The sequence below is a fragment of the Megalops cyprinoides genome, chromosome 13 (genome assembly GCF_013368585.1).
Source record: "Megalops cyprinoides isolate fMegCyp1 chromosome 13, fMegCyp1.pri, whole genome shotgun sequence".
NCBI lineage: Eukaryota > Metazoa > Chordata > Actinopteri > Elopiformes > Megalopidae > Megalops > Megalops cyprinoides.
In genome coordinates, this window is record NC_050595.1 from 7437678 (window position 1) to 7453883 (window position 16206).

General features: G+C 38.9%; 1 protein-coding gene across 1 annotated transcript; it reads left to right on the plus strand.

The window, feature by feature from the left end:
- Nucleotides 1-12168: 12168 nt before the first annotated feature.
- psmd7 (proteasome 26S subunit, non-ATPase 7) lies at nt 12169-15937 on the plus strand. The gene is made up of 7 exons (XM_036544082.1): nt 12169-12321; nt 13085-13176; nt 13683-13775; nt 13933-14030; nt 14212-14292; nt 14513-14604; nt 15270-15937. Exons 1-7 carry the CDS (start codon nt 12248-12250, stop codon nt 15736-15738), a joined length of 999 nt encoding a protein of 332 aa, XP_036399975.1. The 5' UTR covers nt 12169-12247; the 3' UTR covers nt 15739-15937.
- The last annotated feature ends 269 nt before the right edge of the window (nt 15938-16206 follow it).

Sequence of the window (16206 nt, forward strand, 5' to 3'; positions counted from 1 at the left end):
AATTGTATATATGTATATGTGTTCATGTGTATGTTTTAAGAAAACAATACATGAAAGCAAACTGAAAAGATAATACTGCAATCCCTTCAAAGGCAAATTCCACATGAATTGCTGGCACAGTAACAGTCATGCCAACCTTAAGCATTCTGTCAATGCCAATTGTAAACCAAGAGAAATTTATGGCCATTAAAAGTAGGTCAACCAGCATTACCCACTGGAGAAAATGCCATTGTGCTGAATAATAAGTTGCTGTTTTGTTGTGTCAACCCATGAGTAATGAAGTCCCAGTAGAGTTAAAAAATGTTTCAAACCTAATGTAAACAAAATTCTAATTTAATTCAGAATACCCCCATGGGCAGTAATACCTGTGAGTGTCAAATGCATACAACCTTCCCTGGATTTTTGCCAAGTTTCTGCCTTCTCTCATCACAGGAGAGACCCTTTCAAGTGAAGGAATGGAAAAAGTACCAAACACCATGGCTATGTAATGGTTGGTTTGCAAGGACAGGACATTGCTCTGATGACCAAGTATCAGATAGTCTGAGGCATGCATCTAAGAAAGACCCTGCCTATCTATTAGTCTATTAAGTCTATTATATTACATAAATTAGTAGAGACCCACTAATGAACCTTTTATACCCATCCTCAACATCTTATACATCGTATACCAATGGTTATGTCCTGTGTAGATGTATGCAATTCTCAAACAAAACTATACATGCTTGCTGTTTTAAAATGATTTGATATGGATTTCTATCTGATCAATATAACATTAACAACATCAATATTATTAAAAGATGGCTTTGTTTGTGTAAGCTATCTTCTTTCAAAGCTGGAAGTTTTTGGTTTTCATCTGGAGCAGTCCATTGTGAAACATTACTTATTATATCTACTGTTGTTTTGACAAAAATTCAATATTTTGGACTCACTGCCAAGTGCTGTATCCCACAGCTGTTTCTGAGAGAAATCTTGCATTCCCTCTTTATTTCTGTACAAATCATCATTGAAAATAACTGTAAGGCATTAACTGATATCACTGTTCCAACTTGAAACTGTTAAACTTTCCATCTTTGAGCATTTTGATTATGAACCAGACTGGAGAGAGTCCAAATGCAACACATAAGGACAAGTCATTTTATAACAGTGTAAGACGTTATCTCACAGTTATAACTTTAATTTCGCAAATGTAGAGCACTCAAGTTATATGACATTCCTCCCTCCATTATAAAATCAACCCCAAAGCTATTTCTGATGATGTAATCTTCCTCTGAACTTTATGGTAAGTGCAGAGATTTGTGGTAATTTGCATACAAACTCAGTTGCACTCTGTTCTCATGTGTATTCTGAAGCACTCCCTCAAAATGGGAGTGAGTAGGAATGTCAGAACTGAACACGTTGCATACTCTTCCTCGCATACAGTCACTCTTGTTTTTTTTGTTTTAATTAAAACTGTGGAGATGACTCTACTAAACCACCAAATTTAGCAGAGCCCTATAAAACCAAACCTTTTCTATGTTTTCATAGCCAAATCCTCAGTAATCATTGAGTTCAGTGGTGCAGACTTACAGAATAGTGACTTCACTTGGATCTAGTCAATGAACAGTTGCTGATCATAAAGAGTGTCAAGTCAATTGTATTTGTTGATGTGGAAGAAAATTAATGAAGCAACAGCTGTTTTCATAGCAGCTGCAATAATCAGATTTTTGGATTTACCTATCATTAAAAGATTGCCCTCCATAATGATGTATATCCTAAATATCCTTTGAAGTTGCATTACTGAATCCGGTTTCACCAGATTGTAAATCAGATATAGGAAAATAATGAAGACAGTCTGCTGTCATAAACTGATGTGGCAAATACAGTATGTTGCCATAAATGAAAATTGTGAGATCTGTCACAGAAGAAATGTACTTTTCTGACACAATCCCCTTCTATGTGCACAAATCAATCACTACTGTGGACCATATTCATTTATATGCTACATAACAACATTAATTAAAGAAAAAACATAACAGATGCAATTAGAAATAATTAGCAAATACTAATAATAAAATAATAGTGAATAATGAGCTATTGTGCTAAATCTGGAGCAATTCCAACCATTTACTTAAAATGTTAGATTAACTTCTACATTCATAGTCTGAGTTATTTAAACCTGTGTTGTCTTTTTAGTAAAGTATTTTTGTACACTACTGTTTTAATCTTAATTTTAAAACATGTTGTCATATGGCTGACAAACAAACCTGATTCATCTTCTCAGGTGTGACTACATAAGTACTTCTCACAAGTGTTGGGAATCCTTCATTTCTTACCTTTAACAGAAATGAGCAGGAAAACCATCAGTGGTTTCAACAAATTATTTATTTACAGATGTCCATACTGAGGGGAACATGGTTTACATTTTACATATAATCATTTACTGTATGTAACTGGACACTTACAGAAGCCATTTAAGCTAAGTTTCTTACTCAATGACACAACAGCAGTGTCCCAAATAGGATTTAAACCCATAACCTTCTAGATGAAATGATACACAGCAGCAGACCCCTGCATTCATTAATTTAAAGAGAAAACCAGTGAGCACTGAATGAAAACTGACTGCTTATCACACAACCCAACTTTCTTGAAAAACCAGCCCTATGACATCCACAACGCCAATAGCTGACCTCCAGCATAGTTGAAATGGAATTGGAAATGGGGAAAGTGACTAAAAATTATTAATCAATATTTCTGAGATCCGAGAACAGTTAAAACCTAGATATTAAAAAAAACATGGTGAGTGGATAGTACCAAGATTTCATTATAGGTTTATTTAACAAAAGACTCATACAGAACAATGTATATGAAGGTCATTCTATTAACAGAATTCTACTGGATTGAACAAAATTTTACAGCTCAGGTTAAAGTGATAATAATACATTACAACTGTGGTAGCACTGCACAGCTGTAAGGTCAGACCTGTAAGGTGTTATTATGTGCTGAAGACAGAAGAGGAGATTTACATAAACCAAAACCAGCATCGAGTTTTCAGAGGTTTCAATACTGAATATTTTTTAAGTCCTCTGGGTACATTTTACCACCTTTTCACTGAAGGAGCCAAAGTCTAAAAACTGCACTTTGTTAGGACAAAGTGTTTGTGAAACAGGAGAACTGCATTTCATTCTGGGATTCTTGTTTTGGTTTTGTCTGTTGAAGGGAGATGTCAATAATGTCTGCAGTTGTACTCAATTCATCTGAGTCACTGACTCATGTCACCTTAACCTGAATGAATGCCTGGAAAATGTGGCCTCCACATCACCCCACTTTTGTCCAGCAGTCCAGACCCCAGTGCTATAGCTGTAGATGGACGGAGGAGTGAGTCAGTGCGGCCCTCACCATTTTGCAGATCACGCTGTACTTTATTTGGTATTCTCTCTTGTGGGTCTTTTAGGCAGAAATAGTGCCTGGACTGTGCTGACCTTTAGGGGCCACAAATGTCACCGGATGCATGAATCACAGTTGTTCGGAATAATTGCATTCACAAGATATGTCTCTATGGATGAAAAAAACAAAACAATTTGTTCTGTTTGCAAAGGAAATGTTACAGTTGTTACTAATGTAGTGGCTAGAGTGACACTGTAACCACTGACTTTGTATTGAGCAGTTCAGATTAAATAAAAAACACACAGTATAGATCACTGAGGAAATTCCTCAGTGCAGGAAATATTTTCTCATATTGCCGAAACATATGAACCCATATAACACTGGGAATGTCTGTTGCAACATAAGAAAGACAGAGGCTTTGTTGCTGGGAAGCAATATGCTTGTGTACATTTCCCATCTGATAAAATTAAATTATGCCTACTTAGGTCGAATTCTTTTGTCTTGGAAAAAATGCACACCCACAGCTATGCTTTTCCCCCAGTGATCTGTGGTATTTTACTTTTAAAACAGAGGATACACAGCATGCTGCCCATCTGAAAATAAAAGCAGGAAGACCTAAATGTTCTTATTTTTTTCCCAACTTATTGTATGCTGATTTTTTTTTTTTTTACATAGAAAAACAAGTGCGTGGACCCGTCTGTCTGTGAGCATGTGTGTGCGTGTATGTTCATGCATGTGTGTGCCTGAGAAAGAGGGCTTAGTGCAATTGTATAATAGAAGTCTGTAAGATGTGAGAAGACAGACTATTTCCACTCAGCTGACAGTTTGACCATTGGGCACATATGAGGAAGATATTTCATAGGCTTTAATCAACCAATGTACTTTAGAACTATAATCCAAGATTAACACAGTTATTACCTGGCTGTGGCCCTCACAATCACCATGATAAGAAGCAGATATCATCATTGCTGTCAGAAAGTGGAAAGAAATAAATGTTTGGAGAGCTCTGTAACATGTCAGAATGCACTTCACTCGCTTTCTTGGTCATTTGCTTTGTCGTGTCATTTGCATAACTTTGTAAAAGGTAAATATGATGGCATTGTTAATGCAGTAGGATGAAATATGAATATAAGCACTTTCTTTGGGTGTGTAATAGCAATATAACCTGTCTCTGCACTACTTTAAAATCACCGTGAGACCACCTCGGCTGTTGTGAAGCCAAGCCATATACACACACACACATATATATATCATTTCATCTGAACACTGTAACACTGAAAATGTAAATCAATGAATGAGTTGGAACTGTCTTGCTATCACTCTGCTCCCTGTTTTGAAAATAGCTCTTTCCTTGCTGCCAATCTCAGTGTATTTCTGTCCTCGTCTTTCATCAGCTGCGATTGCACAAGGACATACTCTAGGGGGAAAAAAAGTAGAAAAAAAAAAGAGTGATGATTTGGAACACCCCCTTGCCTCACATACACACACATGCACACACGCACATACAAACACACACACACACACACACACAGAAACAAAAACAGGCACCTTATCTCCTATCTAAGTGCATTTAACCTTACAGCTGTTAACTAGACTAAGCATAGTCATATCACGGGCCCCATGTTCACATTGGGAGCTGCAAGCCCACCAGACAACTCCTTGAGCCCTCTCTGGCCCTGCCCCCACCGCACCCCCTGACCAGGGCCCCCTCAGAATCAACTGCTATGCCCCTCCCACTCTTGCAACCTCTCCCGCCTGCTCACTGGATGGCCCTGCTGTGATAGTGTCAATCCTGGGCTCGGCCATGTCAGAGATTTCTGGCTCCGTACCACGAACTGCATTCCTCCACATAGGAAGAAATGAAACACCCTGAGGTGCAGGCACGGTCTCTGTAAACCTCATAATATGTTTCTCTTCAAAATTTAACATTTACTTCTTACAGTATCATGTCATGATTACACCACAGGTAAAGATTACAGTATTGTCTCTTAAGACCGTGCCAAATACACAGCTCTTAATGTCATTTATTTTGCGTGCAATGCCATTTGGTGTTCTAGTGGGCTAAATAACAAAATGAACACAGATAAATTAACATGATACTTCTGCATTTTTCACTCAAGCACGTAACGTGTGTGCTGTTTTGAAATACTGGAATTGTAAAAACAATGAGACTGCTGCTAGAACCTGTTAGGGCAGATTGGAACATTAGTCCAGGTTATACTGCTGCATGTTTACGTTGAGAAGTCTGTGAGATTTTTATCAGCCGCTCAGTGTTTCAGCCTGTCTGAGACACTACTGTCCCACAGCTCCCTGTTAAAGTTAATGAGCAATAAACTGCGTCGGAAAAATACCGCTTGAGTAATTCGCAGTTCATAAATCATAAATGTAGGTTCAGGATACATTAAGTTGCTAAAACAGGACAGGTCTCAGGGGAGAGGGGAGGGGGGTTTCTTTCACAGTTGTTGACATTCTACCAGACAAAAATGCTCTACCTGACTTGAACTTGCAGAGGTGAACAGTTATTGCTGATAACAGAGGCCTGGATGAAGACACAGAACAAAACGAAAAGGCATGCACTCAGATGTGTGTATTTTCATGACAGTTTGCTTCAGTCTCCTTCAACTAGATGATGCAATGACCCAATCAATATTCTCAGAGTAAAGAAAACTACATGTGTTATGATGCTGTGCGTGCATTTTTTTGAAGGCCATTGAAGGCAGGCAATTTTTTTATAGCCAGCTGCAGAGAGGCTTTTCAAAACTATTAAATTGCCAGTTGCACATCAGGCTTGTCTCAAGGAAATAACCTCTGCAGTTGTGCAGGAGCGCTGAAGTGAGGCAAATGCAGTCATTTGATACACTTGCAGGCGGCCAATGGCTATCTTTTGGTAGCCTCAATTGATTAATTAATCTTGGAACAAATCTAAGTCACTAGTGTACTTGTACCACACAATGTATAGTGTAAATGGTTTGCAGTTATGCAAGCATGGATGTGATCCAGGGCAATTTTCACATTTGTCTGCACCTGTGACTGTGAGTACAAAAAGGGAACTCTTGTAATTTTTTGTCAGAAAAGAAGCCACGGCTGCCTCAAGGCCCCATCTTTATGCGCGCTCCAGTTTTCCTGCCTAATTCATAAGTCACTGTGTATTCTGTTCTAGTTTAGTAAAGATGTGCCCGAGAAACATAATGCATTATTTACCTGTCGGTATATTTTAAAAAACACATTCATTTAAATGCCTTATCCAGGCTCCTGAGTGGCTAATTCAGAAAGACACTCACCTTATGCACAGGCTGATCCCTGCAGCCTGAGTTCAGTGTCAGCTGTGTCACCAACCAACAACGAATGAGAACCCACAGTGGCAGAGCAAATTGCTTTGCCCATTGGTTTGTTGGCACAAAGAGTCACTATTATGTTTATCAGTGCACTATATACTGTATATATTATATATATATATATATATATATATATATATATATATATATATATATATATATATATATATATAAATATATGTGTGTGTGTGTGTGTGTTATTACATTAAATTATTTTCATTTTAGCAGACACTCTTATCCAGGGTGATTTACATAGGTTACAGTTTTACATGTGATCCATTTGAACAGTTGGATTTTAACAGAGGCAATTCTGGGTTAAGTACTTTGCCCAAGAGTAGAGCAGCAGTACTCCAGCAGGGAATCAAACCAGAAACTTTATATGTACAGCATATATACAACACGTATGCCTGTACAAAAATGTCAAGAGTTCTGAGATGTGTTTTTTTTTTGTCAATGACTTGACCCTGGTAATTAGCTGAGCTAGTATGGCGCCTCTCGAAATGCACATTCAAAAACCGAATACATTACAAAATGACATAAAAGTGAAAGGTGCTATTGTTACGTAACTCTTTGTATCTGCAGTGTAAAGTGAAATGATTTCAAGAGTGTTGTGTAACAAAATGAAATCCTTCTTAAGGGTGAAGGAGGAATGTACTTTTGCTTTGTACACAGTACTCTGACATGACAGACATCCTTTCCATACTTATTCATACCACTAAATAGGAACAAAAACATGCTAAAAAATGTTCATAAGTCATGTTCAGATTTTTAAACCCTATAACCCTATACTATAACCTTCACAGCATTGTACAAAGCAAATTCACATTGTCCACAAATATTACAGCACTGCAACCTTGAACTTCCGTGGAACAATTTGTACTTTCATGTAGCACTAGGGGAGAAATAGTTTCCTACACATCATCAGTTTATGGTAATCTGCCTGCCACCGTACCCACAAATCCCTGAACGTATGAGGACTTCTTTGACCTGTAATTGGGCCACTTCAATGCAGATAAATAATCCAACAAATTTGGATAGATTCTCAAAGGAAGAAAATGAAGCTGTTGGTAGAAATGAACTGAGACAACTCATTCAGTTGATGTGATTCATCTCTAAAATGCATTACAAATATTACAGTTTCACGCACCATATGTGAATACATCAAATAAACAAACATTACATTTTCCATGAAGGAGTCAACATACAATTCACACGGATTCCTACGTATAGAATAACATTACCATCAAGCACACAAAAGCGTATTTGATTAGCAAACTGAAGACTAGTTGGCATATCACACCCTCTAATTAGGAACATGTTGCAACATTTGTCCCTCTGGTATTCCTCTGCCCTACGTTTTCATTGTTTGTGAGCATGGAATCAACGGTGAGCAGAGTTCATACAAAGACATCGAGGTGAACAAAGTTCAATGTGTAAAATTTAGAGGGGGCGTGGTGTAGGACAGGGATACGCTGCATTCCTCTTCACAAAGGCAGGTGTAGATAACATCCACGATCTTTGGCACAGAGATCTAAAGTTAGCAAAAAAAAAAAAAAAAAAACAGAGCTATGCTCTAAAGCATGAAATTATCAGGTCTGAGCATGACAGAGTGAGGCTTCATCCTGGTGTATGAGACACAAGGTGTCTGCATGCATGGCTAAGGTTTGGGCAGCGTTTGGGCATGTCTTTTTACCTTCAGCTGTCTGCCCCAGAATGCACCACCAATTCTGCTGTTTGTCACCATGGTCCCACGATTTAATGACCTATTGCTGTCACTGTGACTAACAGAGTGTCCTCCGTGGGCGTGGCTTGATCCGTCCTGGCTGATAGCTCTGTTGGTGAGGGCCAGCAGAGCTGCAATGTTTTTTTTTTTTTTTTTGAAATGTTATCTGTTTATGCTAAGCCTAAAACCTGTCTGTCCACTGCTAAACTGAAAATGAGGGAAGTTGGTGTTTGATGAAAGTATGCGCATATCAAGTAACTGCAAGGGACAAGGGACAGAGGACACACAGCCAGGTTGACAAATCTTGGCTGTCTGATGTCCTGAGGTACATCCAACCCAGAAGCATCAGGGAGATATATGAGTTTTTGCAGCTATAGGGTTCATTTATGTCAAATCAGACCAGTATGCCGTCTACGTACTTTACTATTGACTTTACCAGTGACTTTTGATATTTCATGACAGTATCTCAGGCAGTTTCTGCAGTAATATTTTACAAACATCATAAGGAAAAAAAAACCAAGTGGTATCTAAGGCAACCAAAGGGGTTCATTACACTGTAACTTCTCCAGCTCAATCAAAGTCCTTGATATTTACTCACAGTATGGAAGGTTAATGAACACCAAATGCCTGTTAGATTTTTTTTCTGATTTATGAGTTTGTTGCTCTTTCTATAAAAAGAAACCAAAAAGGAAAATAAAAAATGACCGGACTCAGGGTCCTCACTGTTTATGGCCCCGTCCTTGAGATTTAACGTTTTTATTGGCTTTGCTTTGATTCAGTAAAGATAACAGCCTCTAAATATCATTCTTTGTAGCTTCTATTTAAGATCATGTGGTGATAAGTAATGGAGGTCAGTCTTCCATGAGGAGCAGGCTGGGCAAAGGGCAACCTAGACATTTCATTACGGCCCGTCTGTTCTTTTTTCAACTGGGACTCTGAACAGTAGATGTCTAGTCACATCTACCTTTACAAACCCTTGCAGTAGAGAGGCCCTTGTGACATGAACATAAGCTATATCCATAATCAGGTTGTTGAATAAAGTGGAAATGAAAGGCTAGAACAAATTTATTTTACCCAATGAAAGCTGTAGTAGCTTGCATTGTCTATTTTAAAAGTTATCATTTTGATTGTACATTTAATTTTAGTTTACTTGAGATCCAGCTTCTCCCAAAATCTGATGTAATGCATATTGCATTGATTGCATGCACAATTTTCAGTGGAAATCTCAAAATGAAACTAAGGGGGGAAAAAAAGGCGATTTCCAGGCACTGGTTCGTCATGCTGATGAAAAAATCTTCTGACAAACTGATCCTGATGGCACCAGAGTTTCATTTCCTCATTAAAAGTGATGCAAATCTTTTCTCTTTGTTTTAATGTAAAGCCCCAATTACATATACATGTTGTATATTTGCAACCTACCCGAAATGTTTTTTGATGGAGAGACTTCAGGCACCCCTTTAAGTTCACATAGAGAATATAAGCAGTATCAAGACAAGAAATTGACTCAAATTCCCAGTCTCTCCCGAGGAAGTAGAATATACACTAACATACCAAGCCAACAGTGATTCCTAAATGATTCCTTTCTTAACTTGCACTGGAAATTGCAGAAAACTCATAACGAGACTCTTGATCTGGCAGGTCCCACACTTAACGTCTGTAAGGACCGTCTGTATGGAAGATGATTGGCAAAAATAACATTTACGAGTTAAACAATGAGGAACTAATAAGCCAAAAGAAGAGGTGGGCCACGCACTTCATGTGGCAATACTGTATGGGGCCCGTGGAGCTGAAAGGCAGGGAAAAGAGCGGCCAAGGTCAGGCTTTTACCAATCCCCCTGAGTTACCAAACAACTGAATGGATCCACTGATAAGTGGTGCAAGGCTTAACTCCCGGAGATACAAATTCTATCACAAGGCAGAAAAATGAAAAGACTGCAAGTGCCAGCGAACAGCCCGGTTGACACGCTGTGGGACATTTCATCCTGCCTCTGTTGATGGCACAGCCCAAGGTTATTAGAGCCAATGCGTGTGAATGACGGTAAAGTATTACACTGATGAGAGGGAATAAGAAGGGAGTGAGCTGTCATGTGTGATGCAAACTAACAGAGGACTTTGTGCCTTCAGTTTTAGGCTGTTGGTCCTGTTTCATGATCACGTAGAGTATATTGTTCCTGCTGCTAGTCGTTTTGTTGTTGACAGTTTCAATACTGCACACAAAAGCAAAATCATGTTCTCAGGTCCGTGTGTACTCAGCATTTCATACATAGCTGTAATGTTGAACAATATGTTGTGCTGGCGCCTGTTTACTTTTTTATTTGCTAATAAAAAGGGCTTCATCTCGTCTTGTGGCCTCTTTCTCTCATTTTACCTGTGTAATTCGAATTAGCTCAGCTGTTTTACATCATAATCACTTAAGCTGTGTTTACTATAGTCTAAACAATCAAGCCAAATAGCTTGATGAATTGCTTTTTATTAATGCTTTTCTGTGACTAAACATTCAGTTGTGGAAATTATTTAATAATATGGGCACTGGACACCGAGTAGAGGATTGCCTCTGATATACTGTATAGTACACACAGGAAAACAGCCTCTATGGGAATGTAGTTAGGAGACCTCTAGTGGATACTTTAAAAAATACACATTTTCAAGTTATTGATTTAATGAGCCTGGCCCACTGACCTCAGGTATCAAGCAGTTCAATCTTATCTTTGTGTCTTTTAGGAAGGCTATATTTAAATAGCTCAAATTGTCAATTGCATATTATCTCCATGGATACAACAATAACAGCAAACTTACATAATATTCAGTTTACTCAGCTTTAATATTGTAGATATTGTTTGAATTGGAATTTATATTTGATTTTACATTATTTCATTTTATTTATGTAATTTTTATGTAATTTGGGGTTTCAATTTAAAAAAAAAAACAAAATGTCTTGTAAAAATCTATGAACAAAACATAAGCTTCTCATGAAATTTACATTATAATGTAGCGCAGTGTCACAACCAGCATATTAATGTATCTTCCTTCCGTCTTGTTCCGTCCTGTTAAAGCTTTATAAACTAAATACTGTCATGAAGAATGTAGTCTATCCCTCAAAACAGGTGCCAGGATCTGCAAATCACAATTATACAGCGGTATTACGTCACAATTACCAACAAAGTATGTCATTTTACTCTCCTTCTAGTAAGAGAGAACTCAGACCTGTAAACCGCATTTAACAATCAAGCTCAACACTAACAATGGCCCAAATAAAGATCGACGGTTAAATTTTGGTTACTTACCGACTCTGATTTGGGAATCTCGTCCATTTACGGCTACTGTTACAAGATTTGTACAAATTGTCTTAAATTGAGTGGTTCTACACAGCTCCACGCTCGTACACACGGATCGTACTCTCAAAGGTCAAGTTTGCGTCACATGCGTGCAGGTACACTGATGTGAATATAGCATAGAGTGGCTACCATGAAGGCATATCTAACGGAAATTTGAGTCATCCGGATGATATCACGATCGGTGGATCTGCGCAGATATGACGCGAGCAGAACAAGATTCATGCGATCACGATTTAAATTGCAAAACAATTACACAGATTCACCGGTCTTGTACGATATAAATGAGGCAACACACAACTCAAAGAAAGAGACATCTATAAAAATGTATATATATATTTTTTAAAACTGCAGTTGCTGCGTCAAGGCAGCGCCTGCACGTGACCTTTATACCGGTAACGCAATGAATCATGGGATTAAGGAGCAGTGACAGTCCGCAGAGAGCTGCTCAGCGCCTTGTTTCATTCAATTGGAATTAATTTTATAGACGAAAAATGCCCGAATTAGCGGTGGAAAAGGTTGTCGTCCATCCACTGGTGTTGTTGAGCGTGGTGGATCATTTCAACAGGTAATGTGGTATAATTTATAGCAGTAGTTGTGAAGTTGCTTGAAACTGTGGACTCATTGTTGTTTTGTATGTAGGCCTAGTCAGTTTTTTAGCTGAATAGCTGAATAGCTAGCTAGCTAACATTACATTGCTAAAATGAATCACGGCAAACTGTTTGATCACTAGCAATGAAATATAAAGTTACAAACCAAAGACTAGCTGTTCCGTACATCTCTACATCCGCAATAAGGTAAGTTTCCAGGTATTCTGAGGCTGGCTAGCTGTGTTAGCCAATTGTGAGCGATTCATACAATCGCTCGCTATCTCAGCGAACTGGTTTGCTAGAGTAGTGTCTTGCTTGCTGTAAGTATGTTTATTTGCGGGAATAAGACACGCTAGCTATGTAACGTTACCCAGAGTACAATTCTCTACTTTGCTCGCTACAGTAAAATCAGCAAAATTGTTGCTGAATCACCGAGCAAGCGTGCTGACAATATGATCGTGACTACTGCTACTACGAATTCCAATAATGCAATGTAACCGTTAGCTAACCATTTCTGTAATTTTATCTTACTTTATTTAGCTCCCTTACATTCTTAATATGTCGACGGACTTGAATCGAGTTTGCATTTATTTTCCGTAACGCCCTTGCTTAGAGAGATTTTGTTGTACAAAACCTTATCGATGACCTGATTGTGAACTTCGTTAACGGAGAGAACTTTGAAGAAGCAGATTTCATTTGTATTGTCAGTAAGAGTTGTCCGTGTGTTTGCTGTTTGTGCAGGATAGGAAAAGTCGGAAACCAGAAGCGCGTTGTGGGCGTACTGCTTGGTTCCTGGCAAAAGAAGGTTCTTGATGTGTCCAACAGTTTTGCGGGTGAGTTCCTTGATGGTCGAAAGCGAGACACACAATCATGGGTTAATTGTCTTGTTTCTCTGTAAAGTTCTGTTGAAGTTCAGTGTGCAGACTCTCAAACTGAATTCACCTGGAAGGCTGATCCCATTCGCTGTTACAGCTTCCTCAGCTCGTCCATATTCCAGAAAGCTCAGTGGTTCTGTGCAGTGTAAACTAAGAGCTAGATCAGTTGCCTAACTGTAGTGAGTTATGGGAGATAAAGTTTGTACTGAGGAAGCCTGGCATTTGTGTATTGTCTAGAGAAGGGATCAGCTGCAGCTGTGTTTCCTCCATACAATGCTTACACACACTGGTGCGTGGTAAGGACACAGTAGCATATTCCTTGGCATTGTACCAGAATTTGCATTGTGGTCCTGTGCTGGAGGGGAGGGAGGGGGAGGCTATGGTTGCAGTGGCCACAGGTCAATTCTGTTGTCATTGGTTTCCTGCTCCTGGTTGATGCATATAAAAATTGGTCATCTTTGCAGTGCCATTTGATGAGGATGACAAGGACGAATCTGTGTGGTTCCTGGATCATGACTACTTGGAGAATATGTATGGCATGTTTAAGAAAGTCAATGGTAAGAGCACTAATGCATTTTGGAGCAGATGTTTTTAACTCAGAAAAAAAATCAGTTTGTCATCTCTTCAGTCACCGGTATTCTAATTGCACTTGCATCAGTGTTAACCCATTTTTGTTTGTGATGACTGAGTTGTTGGTTTTCTTGTTATTATTAGCCAGAGAAAGGATAGTTGGCTGGTATCATACCGGGCCCAAACTGCACAAGAATGACATTGCCATCAATGAACTCATGAAGCAGTACTGCTCCAATTCAGTAAGTAATTTCATGTTGACTGTTGTTGACCGTAATGTTAACTACTGTATAAGGCTATTTAAAGTCTGTGTAAAAGGTCATTCTTTGATACTGTTTACTGCACGGTCTTTGTGTGGCAATCAAATACAATGCTGTCTTTACATGGGGAGGGTTAAATACTGTTTGCTTTTATCTTTGGCAGGTTCTTGTTATTATTGATGTGAAGCCAAAGGACCTTGGTTTGCCCACTGAAGCCTACATTTCTGTAGAGGAAGTGCATGATGTAAGTAGTCCAGGCTTATAACTATGTAGATTTATCAAAAGGTATTGATCAAAAAAAGGATCAAGCTACCGCAAAGTCTCCTGTGTCATGTAACATGTAATAGCATTGTTGGACAAATACATTAAAGTATGTAGTGTACATGACTTGTTCTTCTTACAGTAGTTATGGACGTTGCCATTTAAATGCAATGTATGAGGGTAGTATACTGAATGTGCTGTAGGATGGCACTCCCACATCCAAGACGTTTGAACATGTGACCAGTGAGATTGGAGCTGAAGAGGCAGAGGAAGTTGGCGTGGAGCATTTACTCAGGTATTTTGATGCTAGATATTGTTGACATTTCACCATTTTCAGCGCTATTTAAATCTGTATTTGTTGTACGGCACCATTTTATATGTGCATAAGTACTTTTGCTTTGCATGTTGCTCTAGACGACAGCGTCTGCTTGCTGAATAAATAGAAATTCAACAGTGTCACTTTCTGTTCATTTACACAAGCTATAGGCTGGTGCAGTCTGCATTTTAATATGCTAGTATAGGTCTATTTGGCAGATGTTATAATTTACTGTAGATACTCTGCTGTGGTGACATTCCAGCAAAAAAGAAAAGTTGGTAGTTTAAGGGCAGATGGGTGCAGATGGTCTGTAAGGCATGCTTAATGTAGAATGAGAGGTTCCTACGTTGAGTGTCGACTGAATTAATACAGGTACTTTCCTTGTGCAAAAAACATCACTGGAAAGGTGGAAAAGTTTTTTTTTTTTTTTTTTTTTTTTTGCTATTTTGAAAAATCTAAAATATGGTTTTGATTTGTTTCTAACACTTTTGTCACTGCATAATTCCATTTGTTATTTCATAGTTTTGATGTCTTTACTATTATTCTAAAATGTGGAAAATAGTGAAAATAAAGAGAAGAGTGTCCAAACGTTTGACTGGTACTATAGAAGGTCACTTGACGCCTGTCTCCTGCCCATTCTGCAGAGACATCAAGGACACGACGGTGGGCACCCTGTCGCAGCGCATCACCAACCAGGTGCACGGGCTGAAGGGACTCAACTCCAAGCTGCTGGACATCAAGAGCTACCTGGAGAAGGTGGCCACGGGCAAGCTACCCATCAACCACCAGATCATCTACCAGCTGCAGGACGTCTTCAACCTGCTGCCCGACGTCAACCTGCAGGAGTTCATCAAGGCCTTCTACCTCAAGACCAACGACCAGATGCTGGTGGTCTACCTGGCCTCTCTCATCCGCTCCGTGGTGGCCCTCCACAATCTCATCAACAACAAGATTGCGAACCGCGACGCAGAGAAGAAGGAGGGCCAGGAGAAGGACGACGGCAAGAAGGAGAAAAAAGACGACAAGGACAAAGACAAGGACAAGGACAAGGACAAAGAGAAGGAGAAGGGTGACACTGCGGCCAAGAAAGAAGACAAAAAAGATAAAAAATGAACTCATACTGTTGGCAAGGACTGACGTGACCTTATCAACATGGGAGTGGATTCGTTTTGTTTCCTTTTGTAACAGTCCGCCAGCTTTTATTGTGTACAGAGTTGGTCCGGTACTGTATTTATCATTTTTGATAAAGGGGGCACCTTGTTTTCTGTATTCATTCAAAAAGAGGGAAGGGAATAAAATCTTTCTTTTGTGATGCTTCTTTTTTTCTTGAAATATTAAACACTTAATCTTTCAGGACAATTAAGAAAGATGTAATCCTTAAGCCAAGTATATATATACATCCAATATTATTTCATAGTTACTATGGTAATAGAATGGAGTTTCATTAGCTGCAAGGCACTTCTAGGACTAAGAATAATAAAAGGACAGACTCTATGATAGGGTAAACATTAAGGTTTATATAAAGCAAAAGGAAGAGCATTATCTTCAGCTGGTGTGAACCTGTTATGGACACTTGTAGGC

Excerpts from the sequence above, each read along its gene's own strand:
- psmd7 (XM_036544082.1), top strand. The coding sequence starts at position 12,248 with ATGCCCGAATTAGCGGTGGAAAAGGTTGTCGTCCATCCACTGGTGTTG. Across the intron at positions 12,322-13,084 it reads GTGGTGGATCATTTCAACAG|GATAGGAAAAGTCGGAAACC; the intron begins GTAATGTGGTAT and ends CTGTTTGTGCAG. Across the intron at positions 13,776-13,932 it reads CATGTTTAAGAAAGTCAATG|CCAGAGAAAGGATAGTTGGC; the intron begins GTAAGAGCACTA and ends TGTTATTATTAG.